Raw genomic sequence first — 15,113 nt, 5'->3', positions numbered from 1 at the left:
TATAGAAATATGGTTATATTTTCAGTTTCATCTAAACTCTGTTTGTGGTGAGACAACAACAACAACAACAACAAAAAAAAAACAAAACAAAACAGGAAGACTGTGTACATTAAAAAGATTTTATTGTATAATAGTTTAAAATAGAATTTAACACAATCACTTTTAGATCACTTTTATGCTGAAAAGGAGTTTAGGACATTAGGTGGGGAATCTCAATGAATATACCGTATATGTACTGCAAGACGGACAACCCAGTCCAAGGTACTGAAAGCTAAGCAAGGTTTGTTTACATCAATCACTTTGACTTACAGAGCCCAAACAAGCAGGGATTTCAATCAGTATCAGTCTCAATGTAGAGTTTCATCAGCTTGGAGAAAGTGTGGTTCAGTCTGTGGAACATGGAGACATGAAACATGACATATACCCTGAACGTCTGAGTTGTTCTTCTCTGTCAATGTCTGTCCCCGGATTGAATCAGGTTTTCTTTAGTTTCAGTCCAGTGGTCATCAGTAGCTCAGACCAGTTTGTTTCTCCTGTGTTCACTCTCTGTGCAGCAGGAGAATGATTGTCCAGTTTTATTTTCCCAGGTTAGGATTTAGGCATTTCTTCACAATACATCTGAACACAGAAACAATATATATTTTATACTGTATATAAAATAAATACAATTCTCTTTCTACACAACTGCTCTGATCTTTGACTCCTGTCTTCTAGCTGTGGCTCACAAAGTACATATTTGACCATGTCTGTATGTGTGTCAGTGTTTAAATTTGAATGTGCACAATTATCTCAGCAGTCCTGGACTAATAGCAGTTTCTCATTCTGCTTTGGCTGATGTTTGTTGCTCCTTTTTGTTGTTTGATTAATGATCAGAGCCTTGGGACTTTTTATTTCCTGAAGGAGGGTACTCTGAAGCTTGCCTGCGCCCTCACCAAGATCAGTGTCCCAGACCTGGCCTGCTAGCAGCAACAGTATGATTGCTAGAAGCAGAAGTGTAACAGCAGTGGAGGTCAGCTCCGGGCTTAGCTGCAGGCTGGGCTGAGACTCTGTGACATCCTTTGTCCTGAACGAAACACATTGAGGCTTTTTGCTCTCTCTTGATCTCCTGCTGGCAGGCTTGGCGCCCTCACTGATACCTAAATGTAGGCACACACGGTAAAATGTCTCTGCCTGCAGGTGGGTCAGGTTGAAGCTCTGTGTGCCTGCCAGCACACGTGTGGTGTATGTAGGTGTGTGGGCATTTGAGTATAAGGCTTGCCAGGATAGGCGAGTCGAGGGGAGGTTGCGTCCACTCTGCCATGACAGGATAGCATAGTGTTCTCCAACTTCCCTCACCTCGAACCTGACATTACCTCTGAATAACGGAAATCCATTCAAATTAGCAGCCATGCCCCTTTTTCGTTTCTTTTCTCGGCTGTGCACACCCACAGTAACAGTGCGTGTATCTGCTCCTAATGCATTCTCGGCTACACAGGTATACAATCCTGCCTCACTGGAGGTGACTTTTTTGATTTCCAGAGTTCCCTCAGGCAGTAGCCGGTAGAATTTGGAGGTGTTACAGGAAGTGCCATCATGGACCTGGCTGGGAGAGATGCTAAAGGTGGATGTGTGGTTAAGTCCTTTGGATGTTTTCAGGCAGGGAGCAGGTGAACCTTTGGATGTATGGTTCAGTACAGGACCAAGTTTCAACCCAGAGGGAGTAACCCAGTAAAGTTTAGGCTGCGGATCTGCAAGAGCTCTGCAGTGCAAAACCAGTTTGCTTCCTTCTTTTACTCCTACATAGGAAGGGAGGGAGCTGGTCGGGATCATAGGGAGGCAGGAGGCTGACATTTCCCTGGATGGCACCTCTCTCACTCTGCGAGCTCTCAATTCTGGAGGTTCAGAGCACAAGGTGGCCTGGGGTTGGATGAAACGCACCATTCGAGCTGTTTGAGTGTCCGTTTCTTTTTCAGTGTGCGGATGAGAAGCCTCCACAGCAGCCCAGTGAAACAAGCAGTCGCATCGTAGTGGGTTGGAGTGTAAGCTGACCTCCCGAAGACTTGGCAGGGAGAGCATGATGCTCTGGTGTAGAGCACTGAGAGAGTTTGAGTTGAGCATTAGACTCTCTAGCCTGCTCAGCTGGAGGAAAGCCTCCGGATGAATGTAGGACAGTCGTGGGTTGTTGGTGATCTCCAGTTTGGTGAGCTCTGGAAGATTCTCCAGGGCAGCTTTCTCAATGGACACCAGCTCCTCCATGTTGTTTAGGCCAAGTTCCTTCAAGTGAACCATGTCTCGGAAATCTCCTGTCTCAATCAGTTTGATGCGGTTCTTGTTGAGGTCTAGGAACTTTAGTCCTGGGACTCTTCTCAGGGCCTGTGTGGGTACCTTGGTCAGCAGGTTATCATAGAAGGATAGGCTTTCCAGGCCATCCAAACCTTCCAATGCTTTTTCAGCCAAGCCTCTTAGACCCATACCACCAAGGACAAGACTCCGGAGGGATTTTAGTGCTAGGAAGCCTCTCTCAGGAAGGGCCTCCACAGGGTTTCCCCCGAGCATGAGAACCTCCAAGCAGGGCAATGCCCTGAACCACTGAGGATCAATGGTGGTAAGTCTGTTGTTGTTAATATGAAGGCGCAGTAGGAAGTCCAGACCAGTGAAGGCTCCGGGTGCAATTGAACGTAAGTTGTTGTGGCTCAGAAAAAGTTCCTGCAAAGCTGGCAGTGAGGAGAAGGACGCCTCAGGCAGGTGACTGAGATGGTTTTCTTCCAGGTGCAAACACAGCAGAGAGGGCAGGGAGGAGCTCTGAGTTATTCTCTTCACATGGCTAAAGCGATTCTGGGAAAGGTCGAGGTCGGTGAGGTTAGGGAGTCCGTGCAGCACCGCCGTGTCAAGCTCGGACAGGAGGTTACTCTGAAGGCGTAGGGTGTGTGTGTTCAGCGGTATGGGCAAAGGGAGCTTGGTCAGCAGCAGGTCATTGCAGTCCACGGTGGGAGCCTCATGGTAGGCTGAATCAGGGGAGAACCACGGCTTGATCTGACACACGCATCTCACCGGGCAGGAAACGTGCCATGGTAGTGCGTGAGGTAGCGAGCCCACAACAGCAGGCACACACACGCTAAGAAACACACACAGCCAACACTGTGACTGCAGAAGCACTAAAGTCAGCCTCATAATCCTCATAGGTCACACAGCTGATTCAGTCAAAGTGAGGAAGAGTTTCTTATAAGGATGTGAGATGAATCATTTGGACCAGAGATGTGTGTGAAGTAGTGTTAATAACAGTTTAGCGACGTGTGTGCAAACTGTGAAAGGTAGGCCAAATGGTTCAGTGTCATTATACAGCAGCTTCAGAAGGAAATTGAACACTGAGATGTGTATCTTCCCTTTGTATCTGAGCTTGGCTCTAATATACCAAGAGTGTTTTTATGTGTGACTATGATTGCAGCGGCAGAGCAGGGATGGCAAAATGACTGTAGCTTGATGATAGTCTTTACACCATCAATCTCACTTCCTGGTCACAGGTGGAGGACTCATGGCTTGCGCCGTGGCAGCTCACTGTTTTGTGTCAAAAAAAAAAAGAAAGAGGAGAAAGAAACAGAGAGAGTCAGACCCACAAAGAGAAACACACATGACCAAAGGCTAGAGTTGGCTGTTTAATGCAGTGTGTTCACTTAAATAGGAATGTGTTTTTAAAGCTTATACCTCAGCAAGTCCTAAAGCAAAGGATCTGCACGTTTGTAATACATTTGGGTTTTACTGCTCAGGCTTTACCAATGTCACATGGAGATTATTATGCAGACTCACAAAGGCAGAAATTCTATGCAGCTGAGGATGGATGAGCAAGATGAAGAAGGAAGCCTGTGTTTTCCAAAGGAAATATGACACGGCACATGTAGACATGGAAGAAAACTGACAAATAAATAAAGGCAATCACAAAAAAAAGTGAGAGAAAAAGAAAGAAAATATGTAAAGTAGAAATATAGAGGAACCCAGTGCTCTGTTGTAGTTTCTAGTGTTACTTTTATCCTACGGGAGAACAGATAAATATGCAGGAATGATGAAATCATGAACATATAAATATTTAATGTCAGTGCTTCACATTCAGTGCCTGTTATAACATAGCATCCCACAAATGTTATTTATTATGTAATAGTTAAAAAGGCCCCAAGGATCTTTTATATTATCAGCCATCTGTACTTAAGGCTACAACAGGAAAAACTGTGTGAACGTAGCTGCTACTGCAACAAATACACAAAGTCGCACACAGACACACACGCCATACAAAACACCAGAGAGTTACATCAGTATGCACATTTACAGCATTTGGCAGCCTTATCCACAGTAGCTCAGTGGCTCAGTGGTCATGGACACATGAATTGATTGTAGACATTTAGTGGCAATGAGATCATCCCAGTAATTAGATGACCAATAATGTAAAAAACCCTACAGGGAGAAATTTAATGTGTTGCTTGTGTCAGCATGTTCTTAACATCACATTTTAATGGAGTATATGTTTTCTTAGGTGGAAAATACAGGCTAAATATGTCTGACTGACATTTCATCACCTTGTACATTTGTTCTTGCATTTTAGCAAACCGGGACACAATCAGTGGAGCCGGAGCAACATTGGCATTCATTCGGAGCTGTGTTTGTGTGTAGCCAACAAATGTAACCACTTTCCATTTAGCTCTCTTTTGCTCTTTACCAGCTTGCTAAAGGAAATACTGCTAAATGCTGTGAAAACTATAATGTTGTAAAACTGAAGCACTGAGCTGGCAGATTATGCAAAGCACCAAAGAACTGTAAACCACAGTAGCCAACTATAAAGAGCTGTATGGGGCTTTAGTGTTGTGTAAAAATTCTCAACAGGTTCATAACTGTGTGCAACTTATCTTACATTACCCACTGAAGCATTGTTATTATAGAAAAAATATATTATGGTAGCTTCAGGTTTTGCCAGCTTAATTAGGCAAATCAATTCTAAACAAATGTTCATGATAACACACTGCCCGTCCAAAAAAAAAAAAAAAAATCACACTCTGATATTTCGTTGGACCATCTTTAGCTATGTGAACAGCACTCATTCACCGGTGCATCGTTTCTATAAGCTTCTGCAATGTCACAACATCACTTCACTTGCCTCTCTTCTTACCCTGATATGATAGTCCCAGTCCCTTGAGTTCTCTACACATTGAGTATTTGGAAGTGCTCTTACTTTCACTATTAAACATAGCTGTGAGTTCTATTGTTTGTGATTGCTGATCACGATAATTCAAGATTTTTTTCCAACCACATTTCTTCTTTAAAGATGATGGTTCTCCACTATCCTTCTTTTTAATAAAGTATTAACCTGTTTTTAAATTAGTTTTAGTAGTTTCATCAATCTCGTTAGATGTAACTTTGCTTGATTCATGCCAATAGTTTAACCCTTCTGAAACAGATCATCTTTTCCATGACCACAGGATGTGTCTTCTGACACTGTTGTTTAAGAAAAACGTATCTACTCACTGCATCAGTTTGGGTTAAATAACTTGTTGCCTGCTGAAAAATAATTTTCCATGCAATTATCCAATGGGGGGCTTTTTTGGTTTTGTGAATAAAAACGTTCTCAATAGATTAAATTATGTTTTTATTGTAGTTATAACACCTGGCTTGTTATAGAAAGCGTTAGACATGTTCTTCATATTATTACAGCTCAGACATGTGTATTGACTGCATGTACATCATATAACAGTTTTATTCAAAGTGGTTAACAATTTGCACACACACACACACACACACACAGATTGAGGACAAGAGACCTTGCAACCCAAGTGTCCTCTAATGAAAATTTAATGAAATAGATATTTAGAGAGTGATATTGTACAGTCCTTTATCTACTTTTTATTTTAGATGTTTTTAAATATTAACAATTGCTAGCATTGGTATCGGTTTTAATAAACCTAATGCATGAGAAACACACATGCCGAGAAGCCATGCAAGGCTTACTGCATAGTTGCCATGGAAACAACTATCCCAGCCTCTCGCTCTCTCTCTGTGTGTTTTGAGATTCACTTTGGATTTTGTTTTAGTCCAATCTGCGTATCATTTCGTAAGAACATGGATAAAACAGCACTGACTCAACTGAGCAAACATACATCGTGACCACATTTCTGAAGCTGTCTCCATTTGTCCTACAAATCAGTCCACTTTCTGTGATGAAGTTGTCATTAAATTAGCTTTTAATCTTTCCTGACATGTGCAAAGTCTTTCCATCCTGCCAGCTGGTGGATATAACGCAAACATCTGCTACTGAGTTCTGCACAACTCTGCAGGCTTTAGTGTGTGTAGAGATGTCTGCCAAGTTTTTTCTTTTTCAATGCACTGACATACATGTTTATTGACAGGAGGAAAAAAAAACTATTAGCATTAAAAGATCATGTAGTTTAATTGTATAAGCATCAGTGTTTGCACGAATATGCTTGTGTGTGCGGTATGCTGTAAAATTCAAGCACTGAGTCAATTTAATGTCTGAGCTGTAACAGTGAAAACAGAGGAGCAGTTCTTGTCTCCTGGGGCTCTTCTCACTCTTCTATCAGCTATTCACTTTCATCTCCACTCTCTCATCTTTTCATATGCAACCTGCTTAATAATGGATTCATCATTTAAGTTTGATGTCACCCGTTTTTGTCATTTGCTCTGAAAAGCTCACAGTAAATTTAGGGGTTTCAGGAAAGCTAAACCGTGTGCTGGTGTGTGTATACACGGGACTTGTGCTGCCTTGTAATTTTAACTAGTCCGAAAAAGAGTGTAGAATAAATCTGTATGACTCAGTGGCTAATTTTCCAACTCTGTCTCCTCTCAACTCTCCACAATCTTTTCCCTGTGTATAAATGGAGATAGTTTTGCTGTTAGTGACCATTATTAGTGACTCTTCTGAGTCATATTTCTTTGAAAGTTACTTATATGACAGCAGAGAAGCCCACATAATATCCACTGCAGTACAATAGCCATACACAAATCAGTAGTAACTACAAAAACACAAAACTGTGTTGACCTTAATACAAAATCTGACCTGGCCAGCCAACAGAAGGAGGAATTTCTTAATGTTAAAAAAGCATTATGCCTTCAATGGTAATATGTGCATAAGATTTTATGAATTTAAGTCAAAATACAGATTAAAAAGGTAAGAATGGAGCTTCAAAGATTATATAAAATGTAAAAACCTACATATAAATTCTCATAACAAACACTACGGCATACTTTTCCAGATACAGATGCATGTACAGGAAGTCAGTCACAGCCATCCATACGTACAGTACACCGTACAGATGTTTCTGCAAGTCACACAGGCTTAGTGTGCTGTCCACAGACAAATCTGGACGATGGACACTCGTGGCTATTTTATGACATTCTTTTGACAAAACAATCACTCTGTGAATTGAGAACATAATAAACACATCGATCAATGATGAAGGTGATTGTTCGTAGTTGCCCTAATCCAGATCAATCTGTCACACTGTTTGCTCTGCACTGTCAAACCTTACAGTTCATCTTATCCCACAAGTGCAACAAGAGCAACCTTTAATGACAAGCACACTTGATATAAGATATAGTGCGTACAGTGACTCAGTGACTTGGAAGCTGGTATTTACTGTATGTAACAGTTACTTTCTACTGGTGTGCTCTACTCACTATCAAATGTTATGTCTGGATTGTCTGGTTTTCACATCCTTCCTGAGCCCAAAGCATGTACTCTACTTTCATTGATCAATATAACACATATATTACACACATACAACACACTCAGCATCTAAGTTTCTGTTTGCATTCAAGCCTCATTATGGGTTTGTAACCCACACTTAATAAAAACTACAAGGGAAATAATCCAATACAATTATACAGTGAGCTGCAATGATGAGGCTTCAAAGAATACATAAAAAACCAATGCACTCCCACTCATACCAACTCACAAATTATCTGCTTTCTAAGGAGGAAGTCATTAACTTTTACATTTCTTTTGCTTTGCTGTGAGTCCTGCTTTATGAAAGGAAAGCTGACATTTTGTCTTGCAATTCTAGATCTGGCAAAGACAATTAGGTGTGTGATAACTGGTTAGATGATGGGTTCTCTCCTTCAATGGACAGCAATCACCGAAACGCTTTTAAGACATATATCTTGCAATATACTGTATAAGGTTTGTTTGTGCTGTGCAGCTACGACACAGAGAGAGACTGCAACAGGGCGGAATAGAGACAGAGAGCAGGACGGGAGGATGTGCAACAGAGACAGAGGTGCTGGATGGAGATCCTAAAAATACGAATGATAAAACAGAGACACATTGCCCTGTAGCTGAATCTGTTCTAGCATAAACAGAGACACATAAAAACAAACTTATTATTTACCCTCCTCCCCGCTGCCCGTGCACATCGAATCCCATGCTTCTAAATGTGTGACACACACACACACACACACACACACCTGCTACCATCACCTTTTAGTCAAAACTGCTTTCACCCTGTCATGATCCGTGCATCCACAGTTGGATCATGACCACACATATCTGTCTGAGTGCTGCAATGTCAACATATTTCAGGTTGCTTACCGCAACAGAAGGCGCTGACTACATCTCTCTCTCTCTCTCTCTCTCTCTCTCTCTCTCTGTCGTTTGCTGACACTCTTGCAAATGCTTCACGTGCTGCGATGCTTTTTCTTCTTCTCCCTCTCAGGCGCACACATGTAGTGGAGCTTTTAAGATTCCTGAAATATTACTTCTCTAGCTCTCCCTCCCTTTGTCACTGGAGCTGAAGAGAAAAGAACACAGGCTGAATCTCTCCCTCGCTTTATTTGCTCTCTCTCCCTCCAGCTAAAGAGGAGATGAGGTGTGCTCTGCAGTAGAGCTTCTGTCCCTCTCCTCGCCTTCTGCTTGCCTCACTCTTCCTCGCTTCCTGTGTCACAAGTGTTAGTTATGGTCTGTTATTTTTTTTGGGATGAGAAGTTTTCTATGGTTCCTGGTTGCGTGTTAGTTTTCTGCCATCATTTGAGCAATAAAAAAACAGCTTGTAATGCTAGGTAATAGACGGCAGGGTACAAAACAGGAGGACACACTAACTTTCACTCATGGTAATCATAATGTCACTGTTTCAGTGCCTCTTGTGCCGCATTTATATTTTGCAAATTTTCTTAAATCCAACACAAATGTGAAACTCTTTGTTAGAGCTGTAGCTGCGTCTCATCTTCTCATTAAACAGACTCGTTGAATGTCATTTCTGTTAGATTTCAGTGTTTTACTGTCTTTACATATTCACAAATCCCCAGAGCAAATTGCAGAACACGATTTCAAATATGGAATTTGCACTGTGTGAACCCACTAAGGTTTTAATGAGCCTTATTTTAATGGAACTCAAGGGTGAAAGCAACGCACAAGAGAGGCATTATACTGTGGATACAGAGGGTTTGGAGAGGCAGTGTGATTTGACTTTGGGTTTTTAGTTGCTTAATACATTTTTCTGATTCAGACACTCTCATTGGTTCTTGTTCCAGTGGTTTTTATGTTCTGTTTTAAAGCCAGAACAACCCTCTTAACAGCTTCTGTATAATGCCACATTGACAGGTGGTGGATATGGTTGGTAATTTATGTATGAAAGAACAGTAAGCTGATTTAGTCCAGTGCAGACATTGAAAGGCTACTGCAGCCTCTATAGTACAGTATATACATCCAGTCTCATCCCCATAGCGCTGTAGACTATATCATTACTATTACATTGAAAAGGAAGAAAGCATTACAGTTTGACAGTACTGGAATGGAGATATAGGTCCAACATGTAGGATGCTCCAGGCTGAAACCATACAGCAGTAACATAATAAATGTCATGGATGCAGCAATGTAAGTAATCCCCCCAATGGGATTTGACTAAGTAGTGACAGACACTCCACACTTTACGTACAGCATGTGCGGATTATGCAAATATTACCTGCCGTTACAGCAGCAAAGCACATGTAAGTGTTGAGATTAAATGTGACTTGCAGCTCAAACGGCATGCGTTTCACATTTGCCCCTAAATCAGCTTGTAGCGAGAATAAATGTGTGCAACCTGACATGAGTATGACAAGTCTCAAAAGACAATCAGGGATTGGGCCAGTAATTAGCAAAACTGTTCAGTACATTTCTTATATTAACACTGGATGCAATGGCAATGTGAAAAGTGAATGAGACCTACAACAGCTAAAAAGAGAGTAAATACATTAATTACATGGACACAAACATATCAAATTGATGATTTCATATCAACACTTTGACTAAGTAGGCAACTATATACACATTTACTGTTTAAATGTGTTGCTGTGTTAACATATTCTTTGTTTGTTTGTGCTACCCTAAAGTGGCCAAAATGTCAGACAGTGAAGGTTTAAAGAAAACGTCTCATTTCATCAGTTCATTTCATCTTACTAGTGGATAGATCAGTGAGCTCCACATTTGCTTGTCCTATACCGCAAAAGAAATAACACTAGATATAAATTAAAATTTATTGTTTTCTAAAGAGTCCACAAACCTGAGGCATTTTGCATAAAATAGGTCCTTCAGCATAAACTCTATCTGGTGTTACTACAGAGCACAGCTCCTAACCAGTCCTAAAGGTTTACACAAATAGACGACCTTACTTCCATCCATCACCTAAACAGTTTGTCCTATTATAAGTGACAGGGGTGCTGGAACTGATCCCCTGGATACACCCTGGACAGGTCGCCAGTCTATGTCAGGGCTGACATACAGACTGTATAGAGACTAGTCATACTTATATTCACACCTATGGGCAAATTAAAGTCACAAATAAACCTTAGAATTGTGGGAGAAAACTGGAGTACGAACACAGGCACAGAGTAATGATTTGATAATGCAAACTCCACACAACAACATCCCCACCAGCTAGCCTGGAGCAGGGTGGTCAGTGTGCTGCCCCACTCCTCCATCCAGATGCATGCATAATATTCTACCTGTAGGCATGGTGCACCCATGTCTTTGTGCATTATCCAAAACAATATGCATTAATGGATTACCTTTGATGGCTAACTCTACTTGAGATGTGCTTTAAACGCCGTTCACCTGTCAGAAACTTGGATGAGAATATTCCCTTTTTTTTAAGGTTTCACTCAGATAAAGAACATGTAACATGAACTGTACAGAAACAGATCATCTTGTCAGCGATGAAAAATACACCAGTGTCAATGTTGAATCACAAAGACTTTGAGAAGTTCTTCCCCTGCATTGAAACATGAGGTGCTTTTTACAAAACAGCATGTCAGTAGGTATGTTTGTGTACTTTGCATCTTTGTTTGAGAAAATGTGAAAATCATTTTTCTGTGATGTGGTTTCACATGTGCACTGTAAATATTCCAGATCAATTTGAAGGCATTGCATCCTTTTTGAAGTCAGAGGGGATTCAGTTTAATTAAAATATCCACTTTTTGCTTTTATGATCACTGACCATTTTCTAATGGAACAAAATCTTTCAAAATCAAAAATTTTTCATTTGAGTTTACATTTGTAGAAAGTAACGGCAGACAGGATGTGTGTGTGTGTGTGTGTATTTGAGTGGGTGTTTGGTAGCTGAAAATCAGCCAGAAAGCAAGGAAGAGAGGACACAGACGAGCCGCTGCAGAATGTACTGTGAGACGAATAAGATGAGAAAGAGAGCATGTGAAATAAAAGAAGATGGAAGTCAGTTAACTTAAAAGTATAAAGCATTTGAAGCTCGAGGCCTCATATCAATGTGTAGTGATGTGTGTTTGAGTGTGTGTCTGTGTGTGTGTGTGTGTGTGTGTGAAACAGTTCTCTCTCTAATGGCTTTCCCCTTCATTTGCTTGATTCATTCAGGAGCCAACACACAAAAGTACACACACCCACATGGCCTGCTGACTGAAAGGCAGCAAGGATGAGTGGTAGCGCGCTGAAAGGAAGGGAGAGAGATCGCCATGGCAACACTGGGGGATTGTCGCTTTTATTGGAGAAGGAAAATCAGCTCTGCCTATCCTCCCATCTCACTCTCAGTTCTCCTTTCTCTCTGTCTCACCTTTCCTTTCTCTGCATGTGTTCATTTCATCTTCCATAAGCTGACGTCAACTCACTGGGACATCTACTGAAGATGTGAAATTTCAGGTCGTGTCTGCTCTTAAAGTGTTGCTAGCAGTTTCTTTGCAACTTGGCTGAAGACACGGAGTCATGTATCACTCGAATGGTGCTGTTAAAATGTGTTTTAAATAGTTGATAAACTGAGCACATAAGCGTAATCACAGTATGCTTGTGCCCAGAAACATGGCTGTGTTCTCAGCTGTTACCGACTCCTGAGTCACAGCCACTAACATTATTTATAAGCTGACTCTTTGTTTCCACTGCATCTTAACAGAAGCGAGCGTGTCGCCCTGCAGTAAATGGTAAAACATGCATGCACACATACTGCTGGGTGCAAAGACCTCGCCACACGTTTCATGACAAGACACAATTGTATTGGCGCATGACACACAGCGTGCCTGTGAAACTGTGGCATGCTAATGTGTGGCATAGCATCCCAGTATTTGGATTCTGTTCACAGGTGGACGGTTCCTCAGCTGGACCTGGGAACACTCAAGGACTCAAGGACAACCTTCCCATATCACAGCTAATCGTGTATGTGTAGAAAATGATTGAGAATTTGCTGCCATGGTGATAAGCCTACCAGTATCTAATAGCAACCGGTTGTTGAGAAGCCTGCATTTTGTGGGAGGTTTGGCGGATGAGGGTGGAGGGAGAGGGAGCAGAGGGACAGAGATAGAGGAAACTGAACACTGAGTGCTCCTCACATTTGGCACATGTTTTTTAAAATGCGTGCAGAGTGACAGCTCAGTTTTTTATGCTTTTTGATATTCTACGTGACTCAAACAGGAGAGAAATGCACCAATGGAGGCTTGTGGATATGCATTCCTACATCTCTGAGGAAGTTCACAACATCAGGAAAACCTGAAAATAGAAATGAATACATTATAATTACAGAGCTTCCATATATTTTGTAGCACTTCATTTTATACACAAGAGCTGATTGGTGCGTTTCGGCGCCATCATCCTGTCCCCTCAACAGAACAGACACAAACACAAAGAGAACGTGATTAATCATCATTTCCATGAGTCATATTTCGATTAACTTGTCTTTGTGTGTGTATGTGTGGTAAGCAGCTGTGTGTATTGCGTGGGAGACGGCAACAGGTCTGTGTTTATCTCCTGGTTCCCTGTACATGGTTGCCATGGTGAGAGAGGCAGAGAGAGAGTTTAGTTTGGGGTCCAAGAAGTTCTGTCTACTGCAAAAATGAACAAGATCTGTGGTGTCCGAGGTTAAGACCTGCTCTGTTTGCTCTGCACTGAGCAGGTGGAGCAGATGACATCACTGAGACCAGAACCAAACAAGTCCAAGAAAAAAAAATAATGTCTCATTGTTGAACATCTTATGTGAAATAGACTGGGATGACACGCAGTTTATTGACTCTCTCTGGTGGTGAGATTGGGTATTGCATCAAACACGCTAAAGGTCTTACAAAAATATAATCTATGTATATTTGAAATATTTCTAAATATTTACTGAATTACTTTCACATTTCAGCTGTAATGACATTTATTCATCTGACCTAAAAAGTAACATTAGTTGAACGTATCAAAGTGACCTTATAAACCTAAAAGAGATGTCCCCCACACCAATGAAATTTATAGTAGGCTGAACGAAGAAACTATGGGGCCTTACTATTTTAAATAAGGTCCCATAGTGCAAGGGAGTGATGCAACAGTGTTGTAACCACACAAAACTATAAAGGCATATTGAATTTAGTATGAGCTGCAGTATGCTGAAACTCTCAGGTTTGTGTTTTTCTTATTGTAGAGTCTAGTCTGTTCCTGATGTTGTTAGTAGGAGTAACACTTTATGATATTTAAGTGTATAACAATGTAAATACTGAACTAGCTGAGTGTCTATTTATTGAAAATGCCATTTTAGTGACATATGCACTAGATCAGTCCACATTATGGACTGAGCATTGACAGTGTGTTTTGGGTTATCCTAGTGGTGTGACTCTGTGGATGTTATGTCACTCAGTTCATTTGTGCCCAGAGGATTAATCCTACTGCCTCTGAAGGTCCCTTTATCAGTTAGTGCAACCAGTAGGTTAAAGCGACTTTTACTTAAGTTGATGTCTTTGGTTTCATAAGAACATCGTAAGGGCAGCATTGTAATTGTGAACATTATATTAGCCTTTAACTGTAAGTACGGCTGTGCCTCGACCAGTCACAGTGTTGCAACCTTCGGTCTAGACTCCTAGTCTTCATCACATCACACATAAACACAAATCCTAAACATCCTAAGACTCAGTTTAGTTTAGTTCCTACTGTTTAATCAAAACTCAGGCAGCTAAAAAATCATATATAACAACAAGTATGATACTTAGTGTGTATACCAGGATTAGCTACACAATTACTGAAAGAGTTGGCTGGAAGATACAGAGCTGTAGACCTACTGATGCGTTCATCAATAACATGTTCAGCGTTGAATGTGTTAAATATTCACATTTTGTAATAGTAGGGAAAATGTTCCTGACTACAGAGCTGATTACAGCCCAGTTCACAGCTACAGGCTGAAAGTTTAATATTTTCACCATTTAGAATAATTATATAAAATATATATTATAATTATATAAAATATTTAGATAGTGTGTTATACTGTTTGTATGCATGTTTATCGGGTGACATGAACAGAACATGCCCCAGGCTGTCAGCTTGGTAAAACCATACTTCCATACTTCTTTGAATACGTTTTGAAAAAACTTAGTTTAACTGAATATAATTCTTGTTGTTCTTATTACATAGCTGCTATTCTAAGGCTGCTCTTCATGACCCTTCATCAAAAAACATCCGGTCTTAAATTAATAAGTTTTTGTCTTAAACGATTTTATCTGTTGGTTTCTGTCCCCATTTCAGGCATTTCATTACTGAAATGCTATATAGTTTAGATTTAATGCAAACTTTATCTATAATGCATTTTTATGTTTTTAGTTTATAATTAAACAGCTTACAAGGGGATTTTTTCCTTAACAGTGACTTAGTGCAACACATTACTGATAAACTTCTGACTTCTCATGGA

General features: G+C 40.8%; 1 protein-coding gene across 1 annotated transcript; it reads right to left on the bottom strand.

The window, feature by feature from the left end:
- Nucleotides 1–105: 105 nt before the first annotated feature.
- lrrn2 (leucine rich repeat neuronal 2) lies at nucleotides 106–8,813 on the bottom strand. Its single transcript, XM_026347088.2, has 2 exons — nucleotides 8,564–8,813; nucleotides 106–3,534 (listed from the first exon to the last, which is right to left on the bottom strand). The coding sequence occupies exon 2, from the start codon at nucleotides 3,157–3,159 to the stop codon at nucleotides 790–792; it is 2,370 nt and encodes a 789-aa protein (XP_026202873.1). The 5' UTR covers nucleotides 3,160–3,534; nucleotides 8,564–8,813; the 3' UTR covers nucleotides 106–789.
- Nucleotides 8,814–15,113: the final 6,300 nt, after the last annotated feature.

This window comes from Anabas testudineus, chromosome 5 (genome assembly GCF_900324465.2).
Source record: "Anabas testudineus chromosome 5, fAnaTes1.2, whole genome shotgun sequence".
Taxonomy (NCBI): domain Eukaryota; kingdom Metazoa; phylum Chordata; class Actinopteri; order Anabantiformes; family Anabantidae; genus Anabas; species Anabas testudineus.
This window is presented reverse-complemented; position numbering and strand designations above follow the sequence as displayed.